The sequence below is a fragment of the Emydura macquarii genome, unplaced genomic scaffold, assembly GCF_026122565.2.
Source record: "Emydura macquarii macquarii isolate MOO-44397 ecotype Brisbane River unplaced genomic scaffold, CSIRO-AGI_Emac_v2 contig_1363, whole genome shotgun sequence".
In the NCBI taxonomy this organism is placed as follows: domain Eukaryota; kingdom Metazoa; phylum Chordata; order Testudines; family Chelidae; genus Emydura; species Emydura macquarii.
Window position 1 is genome coordinate 16,696,314 of NW_027131500.1, and position 18,049 is coordinate 16,714,362.

The 18,049-nt window shown below is 40.0% G+C and overlaps 1 protein-coding gene across 8 annotated transcripts in view; it reads right to left on the reverse strand.

The window, feature by feature from the left end:
* Window positions 1-17,537, reverse strand: part of RAPGEF2 (Rap guanine nucleotide exchange factor 2) — a 291,653-nt gene extending 274,116 nt beyond the window's left edge. For all 8 annotated transcript variants that reach the window (XM_067551808.1, XM_067551805.1, XM_067551809.1 and 5 more), the window contains exon 1: window positions 17,436-17,537. In XM_067551808.1, the coding sequence (XP_067407909.1) occupies window positions 17,436-17,504 (69 nt within the window). In that variant the 5' untranslated portion in view covers window positions 17,505-17,537. The remainder of the gene's footprint in view (window positions 1-17,435) is intronic.
* Between the last annotated feature and the right edge of the window lie 512 nt (window positions 17,538-18,049).

Genomic DNA, 18,049 nt, shown 5'->3' on the forward strand with positions numbered 1-18,049 from the left:
CACAGTCTGGAGGAAGAGGGAGTGTGGAAGAAAAGAGGGGAACCGAGCGGGATTGGAGGGAGGGGGAGAGACAGCAGCGAGTGGGCTGAATGGGGGTGGGGCAGGGATAGACTGTGGGCAGAAGAGGCAGGATGGGACTGCTCTGCCCTGGGGCCCAGAACTGCTGTCGGTGGGCCTGCCCATGACTGCCTCATGACAGCTGACTTGGGCTCACAGAACTCATGCTTAGCAGCTGTTTAATTGCAATGTAGATGCTCCAGGAGCCTCTTGCCTCACAGGGTCCTACAGCCAGGGATCTAGCCCCAGCCTGAACGCCTACACCACAACCAAACAGTCCCTTAGCCCAAGCCCTGTGAGCCCAAGTCAGCTAGCATGGGCCAATCACAGGTGTCCAATTGCAGTGTAGACATACGCTAGGATACTCTCTCTCTCTTAGTTACCTGTTCCAAAAAGACAGCAGTGATCAAGTGACCTACCTTAATAAAAGTTCAGAACAGGCTTCATAACCCACTGCCTTTCATTTGAACTTTTTAGGTCAAACCCAACCAACATAGCAGTAACTAAAATTTGTTGCCACATGATGGCTGTTCACTGGCCTATGTCCAATGAATTTGTTTTCTCAGTTTAGTTCTTAAATGAACAAAAAAAAAAAAAAAAAAAAAAAAAAAAAAAAAGCATCAGCACTAACTGGCCCACTACAGGAAGTTTCTGCAGAGAAGCCAAGGAATGAGGATGTAAACTCAGCTACCTTCTGGAGGGATTGCTTTCTGGAATGAGATCAGGTTTGTAGGATAATGTGAGGCTACCAGTGCCACTTCCAATTCACAGGGTCATAGAGTTTAAGGCCAGAAGAGAGAACTCTATCATCTAGTCTGATCTCCTGTATATCACAGGCCACCAGCACCACCTACTACCCACAAACTAAATCGAACCACCAAAATAAGACCAAAGTAGGATAGCCCAAAAAGAGACTAGACGTGTGTCATAGGCAGATAACAGGAAGGACCAAGAAACACCAATGTCTGAGACACTTGTAATGGCAGAGATATAATTAAGTAAGATACGTCCAGATAATCCTGGCAAGTGCCCTCACCCGGCACACTGCAGAGAAAAGCAAAAAAAGTAAGGTCACTGCCAATCTGATCCCCACATATAGTCAGTTAGACTCTGAGCATGTGAGCAAGAACAAGTCAGCCAAGCACCTAAGAGAGAATGCTTGGTGCCACCTCAGCACTGGCCCTCTCCATCTTGTGTCCCATATCCAGCTGTGGCCATCTCTAATGCTTAAGAAAAACAAGACCCCTCAAAAAATTATTTTTAGTTAATCTCTTTCTGACCTCTGCAGGTGGAGGGCTGAAGCACTAAGCATGAGCTAGCTTTTAAGAACATAAAACACACACTTATGCAGTCTATAAAATAAAATATTTCAGTCTTCAGGACAGTCTACCTAGCACATTTCACACACATTGAATTTGCTGATATCTGTAGTGTGTTTATTAAAAACACAAGTAATAGTTTACCCAGAAGCGTGTATACAATAACTCTAAATACAATGTCAAAGGTCTCTCACACGGAGATCTTCATGTAATACTTTTCCTCTCTTTTTAATTTAGAATAAGTCTAGGCTAGTTTGTTCATTCATACTGTTTACTGACTGTTCATTTCCTCCATTGCAGGAAGCATGTGTAGTAAACTGCTTAGTATCTTCATACAGTAAAGAAGGATTTAATCAGAGCGCACCAGACAACCTCACCAATATTCATAGCAAAACTGCACAGAAAACCTTGTTTCTAGCTTCTATATAATCCCTTCATGTAATAACCGGAACTTGTTTATTTATGCTCTATTGGATTTAAAAAAAAAAAAAAAAAAAAAAAAGCTTATTGGTTAAGCAAATTTCTTTGTGAAAGGTGTTGGATCAACAGCTCTGGAGAGAAGAGGTTCGTGTTTTCCCATGTTATGGGCAGCAATAGTGCCAGTTTCTCCACAGTACTCCAACCACAATTTGGAGGGACTACACAGCTCCATACCCATTCTGAAGTTCTGATTATTCTGAAGAGTTATTTTTGTCTCATATTTCTTTACTATATTCTGAATTAACACCCCTTAGATAAAGATAGCCAAAACCTACCCAGTAATTCAAGCTGGTGTTTGTTACTCTTGCATTATGAGGGTACTATTAATCCTCATTTTAGCAGGGTTAATGTTTGGAAGAGGAAATTCTGACCTAAAGATAGAGTATTCTCTAAACAAGATTTTAGAAGCACACTGTCTGGTAAAATTCTTCAAAGTTAGACACATGGTATATGATGTATTTGCTAGATTTAAGAACACTAATCAGATTTCCCTTAATCAACTTGTGGTTATTTGCATGTTAATTCAGTTTGCATGCCAATAAAATCAAATTACACTTCAAGTCTCCCTCAAGTTGCTCTCCAGATTGCGAGTTTTCTCAGTCCCGCACAGCAAGTAGCCATTTTTCCACTTATTGCAGAACAGAGTGGTGGGGGACCAGACAATATCAGACAAGGTCTAATCTGGCACACAAAAATATTCACTTGTGATGTGATCACACTTGATAACGGATCAACCCAACTCCCTATATACCAAGATAATGCTACCTCCTCAGCATGTCTCAGCTGGATCCTGATGAGAGAAGTTAGAACTAATACCTATTACAAAAATTCGTCCCACAGCAGTAATTCTTAGATAGCATGTACGATTCCTGCGTATCTGGGAACTTGGGAATAGTTCTTCTGTAATACTACTCCAGTGCTCCATGTTTATATTTACTTCATTAGTAAGCCCTCTCCAAGTTTTATGAAATTCCTCAAGAATAAGCAACTATGTATTTTCATTTAGCTGAGAAAGAAGATTTAAAGAAAAAAATGCTTCTGAAAAATACGGCCATACTATAAGAGTTTTAGCCCTCCACTCTAACAGCAACTTTTAGAGAACTACAAGAAAAAGATGTATTAACTTGCTATCCTCCAAAATCTATTAATTGTATCTTCCCATATCTTTCATCATCATGCACATAACTCCTTACTGAGGATAACTAACAATAGGACTTCAAACATTCACAGTAGCACATTCCCCCTACCCCCAGTGTTTGTTTTAGTCTTTGGGGCTATTTTAAAACTGAAAACCTACAATTAGCCTCTAAAAATCAAAGTCTGAACTATAGCCTTTTAGTTTCAAAGTGAGAGAGACTGCTCTTCCAGATGATATGCTGCTACTTTAGAAAGAAAAATACAAGGAAAGAATACAGAGACAACAGAACACCAAATAGAGGCACTATTTAGCATTGGAACTCCCACTCGGGAACAGGATCTTTACAAAAAGATGTGTGATACATTTACAAAAAAACAAAAGAAAAAAAGTTTCCAACTTACTACTACTACTTTGCTATTTTTAAAAATATCTGTAAACACTAAAATGAACAAGGAACTTGGCTTTCAGATGGCACACTCTAGTGTGCCATATGCTACGCATTAGTTTTACATATTTTAATCAAGGTCAATAAATGTATTATAGACCTCATAACAGTATTGATTGTACTATATTAAATCATCATATAAAATTACTAAAGCTATTTATTAGATACCTATTATTGGTGTGCATGGGTGCATTCTGACTGAAAAAATATATTGCAAACCAAGTTTCCTTGCTTTCTACCCGATGACAGTTGGTTCAAACACTGACAGACCAGGAGATGCTTGAGAAAACATATATTCATCCTCTTGAAAAACAGAAAAACGAACTTTCTTTGAGTGCACTCTAACAATTTGTCCAATGAAAAAGTGAAATTAAAGAAACATTGGTCAACATTACTACTGCTATTCAAAATGCATTAGGCAACAGTGAAAATGTCATGCATGACATCATTGTCACTCTGCTCAGGCTATGAGCAGAAGGAGAGATATGCAATGTAGTAAATGAGAAAGAACACCCACAAAAAAAATGCCCTATAGCAGAAGCCTCTTTCTTTCCCCCTCCTTTGCAGAAGGCAATAGGAGAAGACAGAGCAGATACAAACTCACTCCCTCCTCCACATTTCCTCCCCCCAGCTTTGCAGCAAGCTGGAGGACCTGAAGATGAAGAGTGGGACAGCCATCCTTTTCTCCCTTTCAGAAGTTGGGGATCAGGGAAGAAATCACAAGAAGAGAAGACCTAAGCTTTAAAAATATCAGACATTACTAGCCAGAGGCTGATATAAAAGATAGCATTCCCAACAAAGTTTGGGGACAGCACCTTAAGACCATCCTGACCAATGTTTATATTTTCAGTCAAGAGATGGTAAAAATATCTTATTAACCTCACTCTAAAAAACCACGATTGCATTGTCACCTATTCATCTGGTCCTCCAGTCTTTTTGTGGTGAAGTTTCCTGTAAAGTCAACTGGAATTTTGCCTGGACAGGAATTGCTGAATCAGGCTAAGAGATTACACCAAGGAGGCACCCATCAGAACTCCATAGTTAAGGGCATAAAAAGAATTTCATTATAATGGCAAGAACACACCCCCTCCCCCAACGTTTTAGATGAAATTATGGACCTGAATTTGTATAGTAGATTTTTATTATTGTATTTCCAAAAATGTAGGTTCAGAATTATTTACATGACAAATGAAGAGTCCTCAATTTTCACTTTGGAAAAACGTTCCCAATAATTTTGGTCATTTACTGTACTTCTGAACATTGATTATTATAAGCTTTGTGAGGATTTATGAACATTAATTCATTTTCACATATATAAATATTTCAAAATTCTGGAATGAGAAAGTTACAGAATTACATTTTTCAGTTATGCAGTTATACAACTGGCATTTTTTGACAATAGCATATGACAAGGAAACACAGATTCTGCAGAATACAAGCTTTAATTTTTTAAAAGCAAATTTCCATCACTTATGGCTGAGAAGGTAGCACTAAATCAGTTCACATTCAGGATGTCTTAAGCAGTATGAAACACAAGTTGACAAAAATGGTCTGGTGATAAGAACTTTTGACCTCTAGAACTTCAAATGACAAATGGGTCTCTGCTTCCCATATTAATGTTATTAAAATGCAATATTATAAATACTTTTTAAAAACTAGAAAATGAAAACAAAAATTAGGTTACAGTAAAAATTCATGGCAATGATACAAACTAAGCAATACATATGGTTTGTATACTCAGCTTCCATTCTCAAAGACAGTTTCTGCTCCCTTGCCATGAATAAATAGATGATTAAAAATCATTAACAGAACTTCTCCTCAGCTAGTAACATACCAAAATGGAAATCCATAGGAAAGAGTTCCTAAAGTGCAAACAGAAAATAAAAATTACTTTTATGTTTGCAATAATTCTCTCTCAAGGACAAGATACTATACATTACTAAAGAAAACCATTTATCTTATTAAAGGAATTTTAAGTTCTTACAGAGACTGTTTAGTGTATGTATGATAGTTTTAAGAGTGATCAACTGAACACAGAGCTTCACTTTTACCCTAGGAAAGTGAGTTATGAAAACCTAAATTATAGTGATCAAGTCACTGGTAAAGTGAGCAGGGATCACTTAAATAAGTCACCTGAGCAGATAGCTTTTGAGAATTCTGGTAGTTGAGAACACCAGTTGTTACAACCACTTCGTCCACTGGATTTTATAATAGGCTTACAAGACTACCTTTCTGAAAAAGGATTTAAAGTTATTCTCAGCAGATGAATAAATGTACTTGCTTAGTAACATTTGCGAAGAATCCTACTTACTTGCCCTTTTAAAAAAAAAAAAAAAAGATTCAGAAAGATCAAGAGCTGATGTTTGACAATGGAGAAAAAATTCATTCAAAAGTGCACTGCAGTAAGCATTATGCCATTTACTTGTAGCAATCTTCAATTTTATTCCCACTGTGAGCAAAAAAGTTACAGATTATGGTTTTTCCCAATGCTAATTATAGCTGCAGATAGAAAATGATGAAAATTGATAAATTCTTCTGCCCATATCTGTTTTTTCTACTAGTACTACAAGTTTATCATTCCAGCATGAGTCTTCATACTGAGATTCCAACTGGTGTCCATCGTTTCGGGCTGCAGTTTTCTCCTCTCCTGTCCCATCAGCATTCCTGTTTTGTTTCCCCTTACCGCCGTTCCACGTGGCCACTCACTCCCCTTGCTTACCAGAAGGGTTCATTCTGTTTGGAGGGAAAAGAGCATGCATTGGCAGTTCTGTGGGTAGGGACTCATGCTCCCACATCTGAGCTGCAAGTTGAGACAGCAAACATAAGATGCTTGTGCTGATGAGCTGCTTGTAGCCTGGTAAATACAAGCTGCTCGCTCCTGAGGCCACCTATATTAGAGATCAGTGCAAGAGCAGGAAGGGAAGCTGGGTTTCAGAAGTTCCCTACTGCTAACTTAAGATATATCTGAGTCTGCAGACAGCTCATCTGTCATGCTGCTGTGGCACATATCTTTAACAAGAAGAAAAGTTAAGTTCACTGCTGCTACTGAGGATCCTATGGGCATCAGTGAAACTATCAAGAATCATGTTCACTTCATATTACTGCAGCTTGGTGAGAACTATGAGTAGAGGAAAGCACTGGACCACTACTCACAGGGGAGGACCACTCCAAAAGACAGAGTACTAATTCCACCCTCCTCACAGTAGTCAGAAAGCTCTGAAGGGCAGACAAGGCAAAAGAAGGGCTCTCTCTCCCCTTCCAAAAGCTATGGAGGCATAGAGTTTCAAGTTTATAACACATCTAATAGCCATGCCGATAGTGGCTGATATTGAAGATAAATCCCCCAAGCAGTGTCCAGGGACTGCAATCACCAACCAGGGATAACATGCCAGGAAGGAATTGGACTTTTCAGCAGAATGCTGTCTCAAGATCCCACTAGTGAGGTATTTTATATTTGTTCCAGTTCATCCCTCACAAAAGGATATTTATTTCTCTGTCATTTCCTCCTAACAAATCCCTCAAATTCTGCTCTCCTCGCTGTTATTTCTCTCTCTCTCTCTCTCTCACACACACACACACACACACACACACACACACACTTTCCTATCAGATTTTGACTTCTGGTTCTCCCTATGCCTTTCTTCCCAATCCCATACCATCGTACCTTAATTTCAATTCTGTGCTCACATACCATTCACGGCCTCACCCTTACCTCCTTGTTTGACTTTTAGCCAATGAACAGCTCTCACCCATTGAAATGTTCACCCACTGATCTCCATCAAGCACTGCTCAGTCTCTGATCTTTCCATCACTTAGTTCTCTCTCCCTAACCACCTAATCTCCTTCAATGTGCCACATGTGCATCTCATGCCTCTCCAGTCTCCAGCTCATTCATAGCTATGACTTTTGCTACTCTGGACCATCTCTTCCCTACTCTCTCTTCCTGTGCTCTGTTGACTCAGTTGCTGATTCCTTCTGTTCCACAATCTCCATCACCTTTGACCTCTTCAATCTGATCCCCACTCTGTACTTCCACCCCCAAATCCCTTTCACATGCCAGTGAACCGCTCAGGAAAAAGTCCCACAACCTTGCTCTGCTACAAACTCATTCTCGTCTTCAGTTCCATTAACTCCCTGGTCAACCAACACTACTTTCCTTCTTCACTAATTCACATCCACAATCCCAGCCCCTTGAGGGGCCACTTCTAGCTCACTTCTCCCCTATCCAAGACCCTCTTGATGTTTGAGTAGCCTTGTCAATCCACCACCAGAGCCAAGGACTTATATGGGATGCTGCACAAATGCTGTACCTTTTAGAGCACTTCCCCCACACCCTTGATACCAGCCTCAGCCACCTGTTTGTTCATGGGTCCTATAAACATGTTCCCATATTCTTCCATGCTGACTATAATGAATGCACACTCTCCTTGAACTAGTCTAATGAAGTATTTGATGTAGAGGAGTAACTAAGACAAACTTCTCTTGTGATTCTTACAGAAAACGATCAACTGAAATAAAGGGCCGGCATGGGTCGTCATAGACCAGCCTTAATTTTATGTCCTCTCTGCCTAACATTTTACATGAAACCTTGGTTTTCACTTACTTCTAGTTTTGACAAACTAACCATTTAGAAAAAAGTTTTCCATGCTTGGCCTGTTTCAGGTTGAATATTTTGGGATGCTTTAAGCAAGAGTGCTTCAGCCATTTTCAAGAGCAAGGTTAGTGAAAAAATAGGTAGGTTTTTGTTATTTTAAGTAGCAAAATGACTTCTGGTCTCCTGAGGAGCTTTCAGTAGGAAGCTGAAGTCTGGCAAGAGCCCTGAGATGACAGGCTCTCTATAAAATTGTTTAAATTTGGCCAAGTTAATCCACACACAACCCCTCTCCTCCCCACCACCGTTTTACATATGCCATAGAACTTGGAATATTTAAGAGAATGAATATCTAGCTGTCATACTCCCAGACCACATGGACTCCATCCTCAACAGGTCCAGAGTTACTGTGCAACCTGGGATGATGGTGGCAACATATCTTTAGAGTATGAAACTTCCCTTAGGATACACCAGGCTAGGAAATAGGAGGACTATGATTTCTAACCTTCTCTTCCACGAACTAGTAATACAAAGAACAGTAATATAGACACACCACGGACCTTCTTGGGCAAGGTCTCACCCATATTTTCTTATTTCCTCAGGTATTTCCCCCCTTCATTTTACAGATTAATTTAACTAAATCTGAAAATTTGCAGATCATCCTGAGCAGGGCAGAAAATAAAGCTCATCCGTTCAGTCACATACTGCCTCACAGAATGAGAATGCCAAATCTGCGTGCATAAGTATGTATGCAAAACGGAACTGCTCCAGCTTACCCACCTTCACAAAGTGCTTTGTGTTTTACAGATGAATTAGCACTATATAAATGCAAAGCATCATTAAGCAACTGACACCCAAGAGTCTTATTCTTAGTCTCTTGTTTTAACCCCAAGACCACACATCTTTCTCCAGAGCCAGCAATAAAACCCTGGAATCCCGATTCCTAGCACTGAACTGCTATCTAGCAAACAGTTGCTAGTTGGGAACAAAGTGTGCACTACAACCCCCTCCATTGACTGGCACAAATACAAGACAACAGTTACTACATTAGCTAATATAGTTTCTCCTTTAGCTCAAGTAGCAGTTTGTGATGTGTATATGAGGCCTCATATTTGAACTCCACTAACAACCAATACATGGGGTCATTGTAGTTGTACAGGGTGGAATGTCTGTTTCTCAGTTTTTAGGTTTTTTTAACTCAAAATTCCATAGGGGAAAAGCATACTTAAAAATGAAATTGTTAAAGCTACAAAATCAAACATTCTGAAGTTAGCAAATACCAGGATTAAGGTTGGTTACATAAACTTGACTCTCCCCTCCTGTGTATGCATTACAATGTTTGATTTCCTGATCACATGCATTTTTTTTTCTATAGGACCCAAGTCTCTCTCAATGGAAAAGTTGAAGGGTGCACAGGGCATGAGACAGAGGACTACAGGAAAAAATTGTTTTGTGATTAAGGCTCTAGACTGAGACCTCAAGAGAACTGGTTTTATCATCTGTCTGCCACAAATATCAGTCTGATGCTGGCTAACACTTTTTGAAGTGGCCATTAACTGTGTTCTCATTTTCTGGGAGCCCAGTTTGAGATACCTGCTGCCCAATTTTCAGAAGGACTGAACACTGGTAACTACTTCTGAACTACTTCTAATGCATACAAAAATTAGCGGACACTTTTGTAAATTATGGCCTTTACTTCTGCTGTCGATCTACAAGATAGTGACAATCAATACTTCACTGCCTCACTAAGGTTTTGAAAATAAATTCATTAGTGGTTATGAGGAACTCATATACTATCACCACACAACACAAAAATACAGAAATAAAAATTCCATACTCACAGCAGAGTTTGAACGGTGTGCCCTAAGTAACGCATGGGATCAGGCATTGAACAATGGGTATAAAAACACCTACTACTAAACCATGGCCTCATTCACTGGGCATTACCTATCCTATACACTCAACGAGGCTGGAGTCATGGCATTCTATCATGTACTTAAAGACTGTATCATCCTGTATACACATAAGGGGGCAGGATTTCCTAACTTTTGAGTGGTTGACTTTGCAACCTTAACAGACTTAACAATTTTTTTGTCATCTGATTATTTGTTAATGTTCTCCAGAGAAGAAGAAATGCTCTCGGCTTTTAATAGAAATGGAGGAACATTCAGATTCATAGAATCATAGAAAATTAGGGTGGGAAGGGACCGCAGGAAGTCTTCTAGTCCAACTCCCTGCTCAAAGCAAGACCACTCCCAATTAAATCATCCCAGCCAGGGCTTTGTCAAATTTGTTTTACTTTAACCTCTGCCTTCCTCTAGGCCAAACAGATGGCAGCGGCTACTTCCAGAGATCTAGTTCCGTGCCTGGAACCATGCACACTATGGCTGCCAGGAACTGAGGACTGATGCATGCTCAGAGCAGGTGGGGTGTTCAGTGATTTAGCAGCCAACTTCTAACTAGTTCTGAAAATTTGCAACTGGTGATTTTCAGGTATTGCAAAAAGCACCAACCACCTCTCCTATCCAAGGAACACCCTCTTGCCAAACTTCAAATACCTGCCTCACAACCTTGAGATGCTAGGACTTTTCAAAGAAGCTTGAGGGTAAACATTAAATTGACAAGAGCTACCTAGTTTTCCCCAACACAATTTTCAGAAACATTTCAACCTGAACAGTTAACATTAAGCAAACTTGCAAGCCTCTGTTTTCAGTTGATTTTAATGGGAAGTGGAAGACAATCTTAACTATAGGCAGAGCTAGTAGCAATGCCTATAAGAAATGTCTTGGAATTAGGGCTATATCAATTAATCACAGTTAACTCAAGCAAACAACGCAGAACAGATTATCTACATTAAAAAATCGTGATTAATTGCTCACTTTTTTATTACAAATATTAGCACTGTAAAAAAAAGTATTTTTCAATTCACCTCAGACAAGTACAGTAGTGTAATCTCGTTATTGTGAAAGTGCAACTTACAAATGTATAATTTTTTTTTTTTAACAGAACTGAACTCAAATAAAACAATGTAAAACTTTAGAGCCTACAAGTCCACTCAGTCCTACTTCTTGTTCAGCCAACTGCTAAAACAAACAAGTTTGTTTACATTTACAGGAGATAATGCTGCCCGACACTTATTTACAATGTCACCTGAAAGTGAAAATAAGTGTTCACATGCCACTGTTGTGGCTGGTGTTGTAAGGTATTTATGTGCCAGATATGCCAAACATTTGTATGCCCCTTCATACTTCAACTTGTAGATTGCACTTTTTTATAGTGCAAATATTTGTAATTAAAAATATAAAGTGAACACTGTACACTTTGTATTCTGTGTTGTAATTGAAATCAATATATTTGAAAATGTAGAAAAAGATCTAAAATATAATAAATTTCAATTGGTATTCTATTGTTTAATATTGCAATTAAAATTGCCATTAATTGTGATTTTAATCTCACAATTAACTGAGATTTTTTTTTAATCATTTGACAGCCCTACTTGGAATCAAGTTGTGCACATAGTCAACCTATGTAACCTTATCATCGTTCTCATTATCCTCCCCTTCCCCATATTTATTACACCCACTTATTACATCATGTCTTAAATGTAATCCTAAACACTTCAGGACAAGGACAGCATCTTCCCATGTATTTGTATAGCAGTTAGCTCAACAGGGCCAGCTCCTGTTTGAAACCTTGGGCTCCATTAAAATACAATAAAAACCACCGCCTTTGGCTAGGAAGTTTAGTCCTTCAGCAAGAAAGTACATGACAAATGTTTGAAGCCATGATAACCAGGCCCAATCATCAATGAGCTTAAAAACACCTCACAAATTTTAGTTATAATAACTATTACTAAAAGTTGACAAAAGCCATTTATTGAAAGTATATTTTATTTGAAGCGATATTAACATTTTTCTAGTTTCAGAGTAGCATCAAGAAGCTTTTTTTTTTTTTTGGGCTTTAATTTTATTGGATCCAGTTTACGGATTATTAATATATACTAGGTACATGAAATCACTGCATTGCTCACTCCTCCACTGGACAGGGTTGAAGTTTGCAAGTACATCAGGCCAGACTGAATAAAAATGGAACCAGTGTTTCATTGCTCCAGGTCTGAAGATACTCTTATGAATATTTAGACCAATTAGTTTTTTGTTTTGTTTTTAACCAATTGCTCTGCTTCTGAAAGATAAGAAGTGCTAGACACAACTGTTCTAACATCTTACAGTAAGGGTTCCCAAACTGCAATCATTGCATTGCTGCTCATTGTGCTGGCTCTCCTCATTTCTAACTGCCCAAGTGCATTAAAAGATGGCTAAAAGTACCATATATAGATATAGATATATTTTATGTAAGCATTCTCCTGAGGTATTTGCAATCCAAACATTTAAGCATGTTGCTAGTGCAGAAAAACCTGAAAGCCAAATTAATTCAAAAACTAACTAAACCATAGTTTTACTAGTATATTGTTGTTAACCAAGCTAATACAAAGGCAAAAAGTAGACCGAAAATGTGGGGGTGGGGGGAGTGGGGGGGGGGGTTGTTTAAAAACTAGTTTTAATCTTCAAATGCATTTGTAAGATGGATAGGATATCTGCATTTTAAAAATATACCTGACCTTGGTCCTTTTAACCAAACACAATATATAGTACCATTGGAGACACTTATTTTCCATGACCATGTAATACTACAAACAGTTTGACACTCATTTGGTATGATTCAGCAACATAATGCTAGATCAAGAAGTGAATGTTCATTTGTACTCTATTAAGGAGTTCTCACACAATTAAACTTTCACTGGTTACCAGATAATAAATGCTGTATTCCATAAAGTTTAAACAATGCTACTGGAGGACAAGCTGAAAATGTAATTGGAATAAATATAGGTACCTCTATAATTAAACTATTGTTTGTGTCAAATACGTGGCAATGGAACATCTGCGAAACAGAGGCATCCTGTCTTGAGGTGCTCTGACATGAACAGATGTCATTGTTGTTGAGCTATGGGTAACTAGATAGCCCTCCCTTTTCAATATAAAACATGTTTCTAATGCCACTCCTCCTCTGCTATTAATTATTCTAGTACTGAATTTGTTGAATATACCAGACTGACAAATTCCAGAAGAGTGCCTTAGCAACTTGTAAATGGGTTTCGGAACAGTTTATATCAAGTTCTTCCCACAGCTCTAATCTTACGGATAAGAAATTTAAGTAAAAATAATGCAAAAACTAAGAATTTACATCTGACCACTCCACTCATCAGTTCATGTAAAAGGCAAATTCTTTAGGTTTTCAATTCTGTTTAAAAAGAACTTTTATTCTTCACAGTAAACTGCAACCAACATAATATTTCACTCAACTATTTTTACTTAACTGTGAACCATTAAGAAATTGTTTTTAAAAGGCTTGAAGCCACAAATATAAAAAGGGTTTTGAAAAAAATCACTTCGTAACATAAAGCTCGGGGGCATAAATCTGTTTTTAATTCATTAACATTGAGAAGTTTAACTAACTTGTTTGGTGACCGAACTTTCTATTTAAGCCTTCAAAGAAAACAACATGTATAGCTTAATAAAGCAATTACATAAGAAGAGTTCTGTTAGACAACAAACCCAACGAATAATGTAAATGTAAAACAATTATCCATATGCATTTGGAGTTTTATTATTTTCTAAGTTACTTTGTGAATTAGTGTACAACACTCCATTGACTAGAATAGTTCAGGTAGGCTCTGAATACCCACTAGTGCGTAAACAAGGATGCACCCAAACAATATTAAGTCAAATATTTTTCTGCAATAATTTCTGAAGCAATGCTCTGAGAGGACGTTTTAAAATCTGTCCAAATTACAAAAAATACTTCCGCACTGGGAAAAAATTCTACCAAGATTTCACTGACTCTCCCCCTCCCCATTCATAATTTAATCACATTTAATAGTTATCAAAGATGTGTATTCAAACAAGAGCTTGGTATTCTGCAGTCAGTCCTCTGTTCTCATTTCAACTCACAGTGAAGTCAATACACTGAATTTACAACATCACAATGTCAAATGCAGAACTACAGACGTCACTGAAGCAGGAGGAAAAGCTGGGCATATAAAGAGAAGGCGCTTGTTAAAACACTAGTATAGTCAATAAGCAGTGAAGGGAACAAGGAAACAAAGAAACATGACCAACAGATGCTTCCTTGCCTATGCACATTCTCTCACATACACATTTGTCAATAAAAGAGCATACGTTCTCCTCCCAACCCTTTTTCAGAACAATCACAGTCATGCAATTTAAGGATATCTGAAGACCCCTCAAAACAAAATGAAATGACTACCTTTCTGGGAAAAATCTGGCTTATTTTTTAGGGAATACAAGAAGCAAAATCAAAGATAGCTCAAATTACTTTTTTAAAACACAGCAATAACCAAGCCCTTTATGGTTGATAAAAATACTGCTTTTAAAAGTTCTGCTTGTTAACTGCAAAAAAATTCAAGAAAGCAGCTTACTCACTGCCATATAGTCTTAGGGCAGACAAAACTGAAATAATTCCTTCTCATAGAAGAAAATTTAAATGATTTTAAAGGAAATAAAAATCCACTCAATTCAGAAAAAAAGATAAAATGAAGGTGTACATTTTCAACATACAAGCCTTTGACTGCACAACTTCTCAAAGAAAATGAGTTTAACATCTAAATCTCAAAAATAATTACATTACTTAAACATTCTAAAAAGTATAAAGGAATTTTCCTTCTTCAAGCCTTCTCCCCCCGAAGCAATAAGAAGCACATTTGATCACTGGCCTCAGCAGTGATGCCAACACAGCTCATTTTCCATAGATCTGGTCTTATTTATTGAATATTTTGGCCAGCCAGAGGTTAATGGATTTAGGGCTTCTTTCTGTGTAGACTGCTACAAGTAAGTTTTTGGTGTGCTAATACTTTAAGTTTTGCCGTGCTAATGCAATCCTGGTGTTCTGGATTTCGCTTTCTACATTGTGTGCTTCACATTGGCCTCCATTCAGGCTAGTTTCTTCGGTGTGTCATTTCTTTCTCTTTCTTTTTTTTTTAAAAACAGATTGGCAGGGACACAGGAAAGTTTAACAGTTCTCTTTATTTGGCGCAGATATACAGCTATCATAGTGGAAGCTGGGTCTCTCTAAGACTGGTTTAATGGCCCGCTACCTGACTGACTGATTTCTGAGCAACTGCCAGTATCCCTTGCTGCTGACCAACTGACAGTCTTTTTATAACCTGTCAAGATTTCTGAAATCAGTGCGACTCCTATTACTGGAATTTAAGCTTCTCCCAGAACAAGGGATGTTAACGAAAAGTAAGTAGCAGCACTCTATCTCCAAATCTAACTCCTCATGTGTTATTCATGCCTGTAGGCTTTCATACTGGGGCCAACACTTAAGGCAAGTAATAAACATTTGGAAAGGTCAAGCAAGGACACAGGAACATAACTTTAGCTTCACCATATTAAAAGGAATTTGTTCTAGAATGAGAGAAGGGAAAATTATGTTTTTCCATAAATCAGGATCATCTAATTGTTATACACATACATTTGCACTGTCCTTTTCCATACGTGATCTGAATTTGTCACGAGCACCAAGATGAAAAATAATGTATCCACAATAATTTATCTGAAGTAGGAGGAAAGAATTTTGGATGCAACCTAAAAGTCAAAGTTCTTTCCTCACTCCCAAGTTAAAACATCAACAGCCAATCAGTAATCTGGCAAAATCATCAGTAACCATGGTAATTAAAAATAAAGCCTCTCCTAAGATCAGGACATGCTGAGTTCTTAGAGAAACAGGACAAATCTTTAGAAAATAGGACAGATGGCTCTGCATCTAATGAGCAAAGTAACTCCTTGAATCATTAGCTATTGAACTACAGCTTGACGCAGGGATAAGCATAAAGCTTATTTGTCTTTAGTCAGTTGGCAGCAATAACCCCTCCAAGTCACCACTCCAAAGCAGAAAGAACTCACTCACCTTAACATAACTCAAAAAACAGTCAAAACATTTCTACACATTTTCTTCCCCTCACTTGCTAATGTTTACAAAGCTCTATGTGTTATCAAGTCCGTAGGAGCAAATGATTGCATCGATTTTTATTTATCCCACCCACACTCCCACAGAAATTCTCCAAAGTGAAGCCTAAGTCAAGTATTTAAAAAAATCCTTCTCCCATATCATTGTGCAAGAGTTTCACCCTATTTTTGGGAGGCAGAGATTTGCCAAAAATACCACACTCACCTTTTATAAATGTATGAGCCAGTAATGCTGTAACGAACTATACACCTACAAATTTAATTCAATTTCAGAATTAAACTACTTGTGTTCTAGTGGGAACAAGTACATGACCTCAGTTAATCAATGCCCAACAACATAAAAAGCTACTCAGTTTTGTAATATGAAAATAGTCTATGCAAAACATTTTCTTCTCTTTCCATGAGCTAGCAATCCTATACATCAATATTTTGGCTGAATAAAGTTTGTAGAACAGTGAGTATGTTAATGTTGTATCATGCACTCCTGTACACACTGTGGTACTCAAAGTTTCTATTACACCAAGTGTGTTTTCTTTTAAAACAAATAAACACCTTTCAAAAGAAGAGAAGAAAACATAGCAGCAATTACTGGATCTGAGTGTTTCCCACAGAGCCAGCTTTCAGGATTTATGAAAGTCACAGCCAAAGAGGTGCCCTCCCCCTTCTCCTCTGCTGCTGTCTGACCATACAAATGGGCACTCTGCCCAATTTTAGGCCAAGATAGAGCTCGTCGGAATGAAAGGACAGATTAAGGGGAATTGAGCCCCCTATAAAGTAACAATACGGGTGAGGGGAAGGGAGGAAAGGGAAGGGAAATCCTAAAACTAGTGCTGGTTGTGAATGAGTGGGAAAGGGGATTAGAGATGTCTGAAAACAGATTAGCTGGTATGCGTGTGTACAGATAGAAAAAGGAGTACTGGAAGCAGATGAGATTGTTGTGGTATGTGGGTGAAACAAACAAGAGATAAACAAGCAGTAGCTATGGGAAGTGTTGGGGAAGGGATGACTCGTTAGCTGGGGTGCGTGGAGGGTGAATGACGAAAACTGCAGCCTGGTGCCTGAAAAGACATATAGGGAAATAAGTACCTGTTGCCTCCTGTGTGCAATAACCAGGGGTATATATCAGGTGTGCCTGTACCTTGGGGCTCCTGTCCAGGGAGGAAAATGGGGGACAGGTACCCGAGAGTGGGCTCCCCTTGAAAGGGGAGAGAATAAACAAGGCATATGGGGGCTCTCTTTCGGGACAGTGGTGAGTAGCTACCTGGGGGGGGGGTACTTCATGGGGTAGGAACCCGAGGGGATCTCTAGGGAGCGGGGGCTCCCCTCTGGGGGGCACACAGGGGGAGGGAGCAGAGGGTACCTGGGGGCTCCTCTCGGCCGGGTTCTTCATCACCGCCTGGCGGAAGCTGTTATCCACGTACGACGCCATCTCGCCCCTTCTCTGCCCCAGGCTGCAGCGCCCCGGCGCCGCCGCCTCCTGTCCGGGCTCCGGCCGCGGCTCTTCCTGGGTGCGGAGCGGGATCGGCAGCTGCGCCGAGCCCCGGCCCCGAACACGACGCGCGGCGGAGGCGGGGGGGGGAGCCGGGCTCGGTCCCTGCGGGGTCCCGGCTGGCGGGCGCGGCCTCTCGCTGCTCCGACCCGGCTCCGGGCTCGCGGCCGCTGGGGGCTGGAAGCGCAGGGACTCAGCAGCGCCGCCGCTCGGACAAGCCCGGCCGGCAGCGGGGAGAGCGGCCCGGGGGCGCCCGGAGTCCTGGCGCCTGGCGCCGGCCGCCGGCTCCAGCGAGCTCTGCGCGTCTCGCCGACCAGCTCCGCGGCTGCTGCATCCCCGCCGGCAACTCCCCTCCGGGCGGCCGCGGGGCTGCTGCGCTGCCGGCTGGGCGCGAGGAGGCGGCTGGGCTCGGCTCGGCGCGGCGCGGGCGGGGCCGGGCGCTCAGGAGGGGAGCGGCCTCCTGCCCGGGCGGCTTTGTGCTGCAG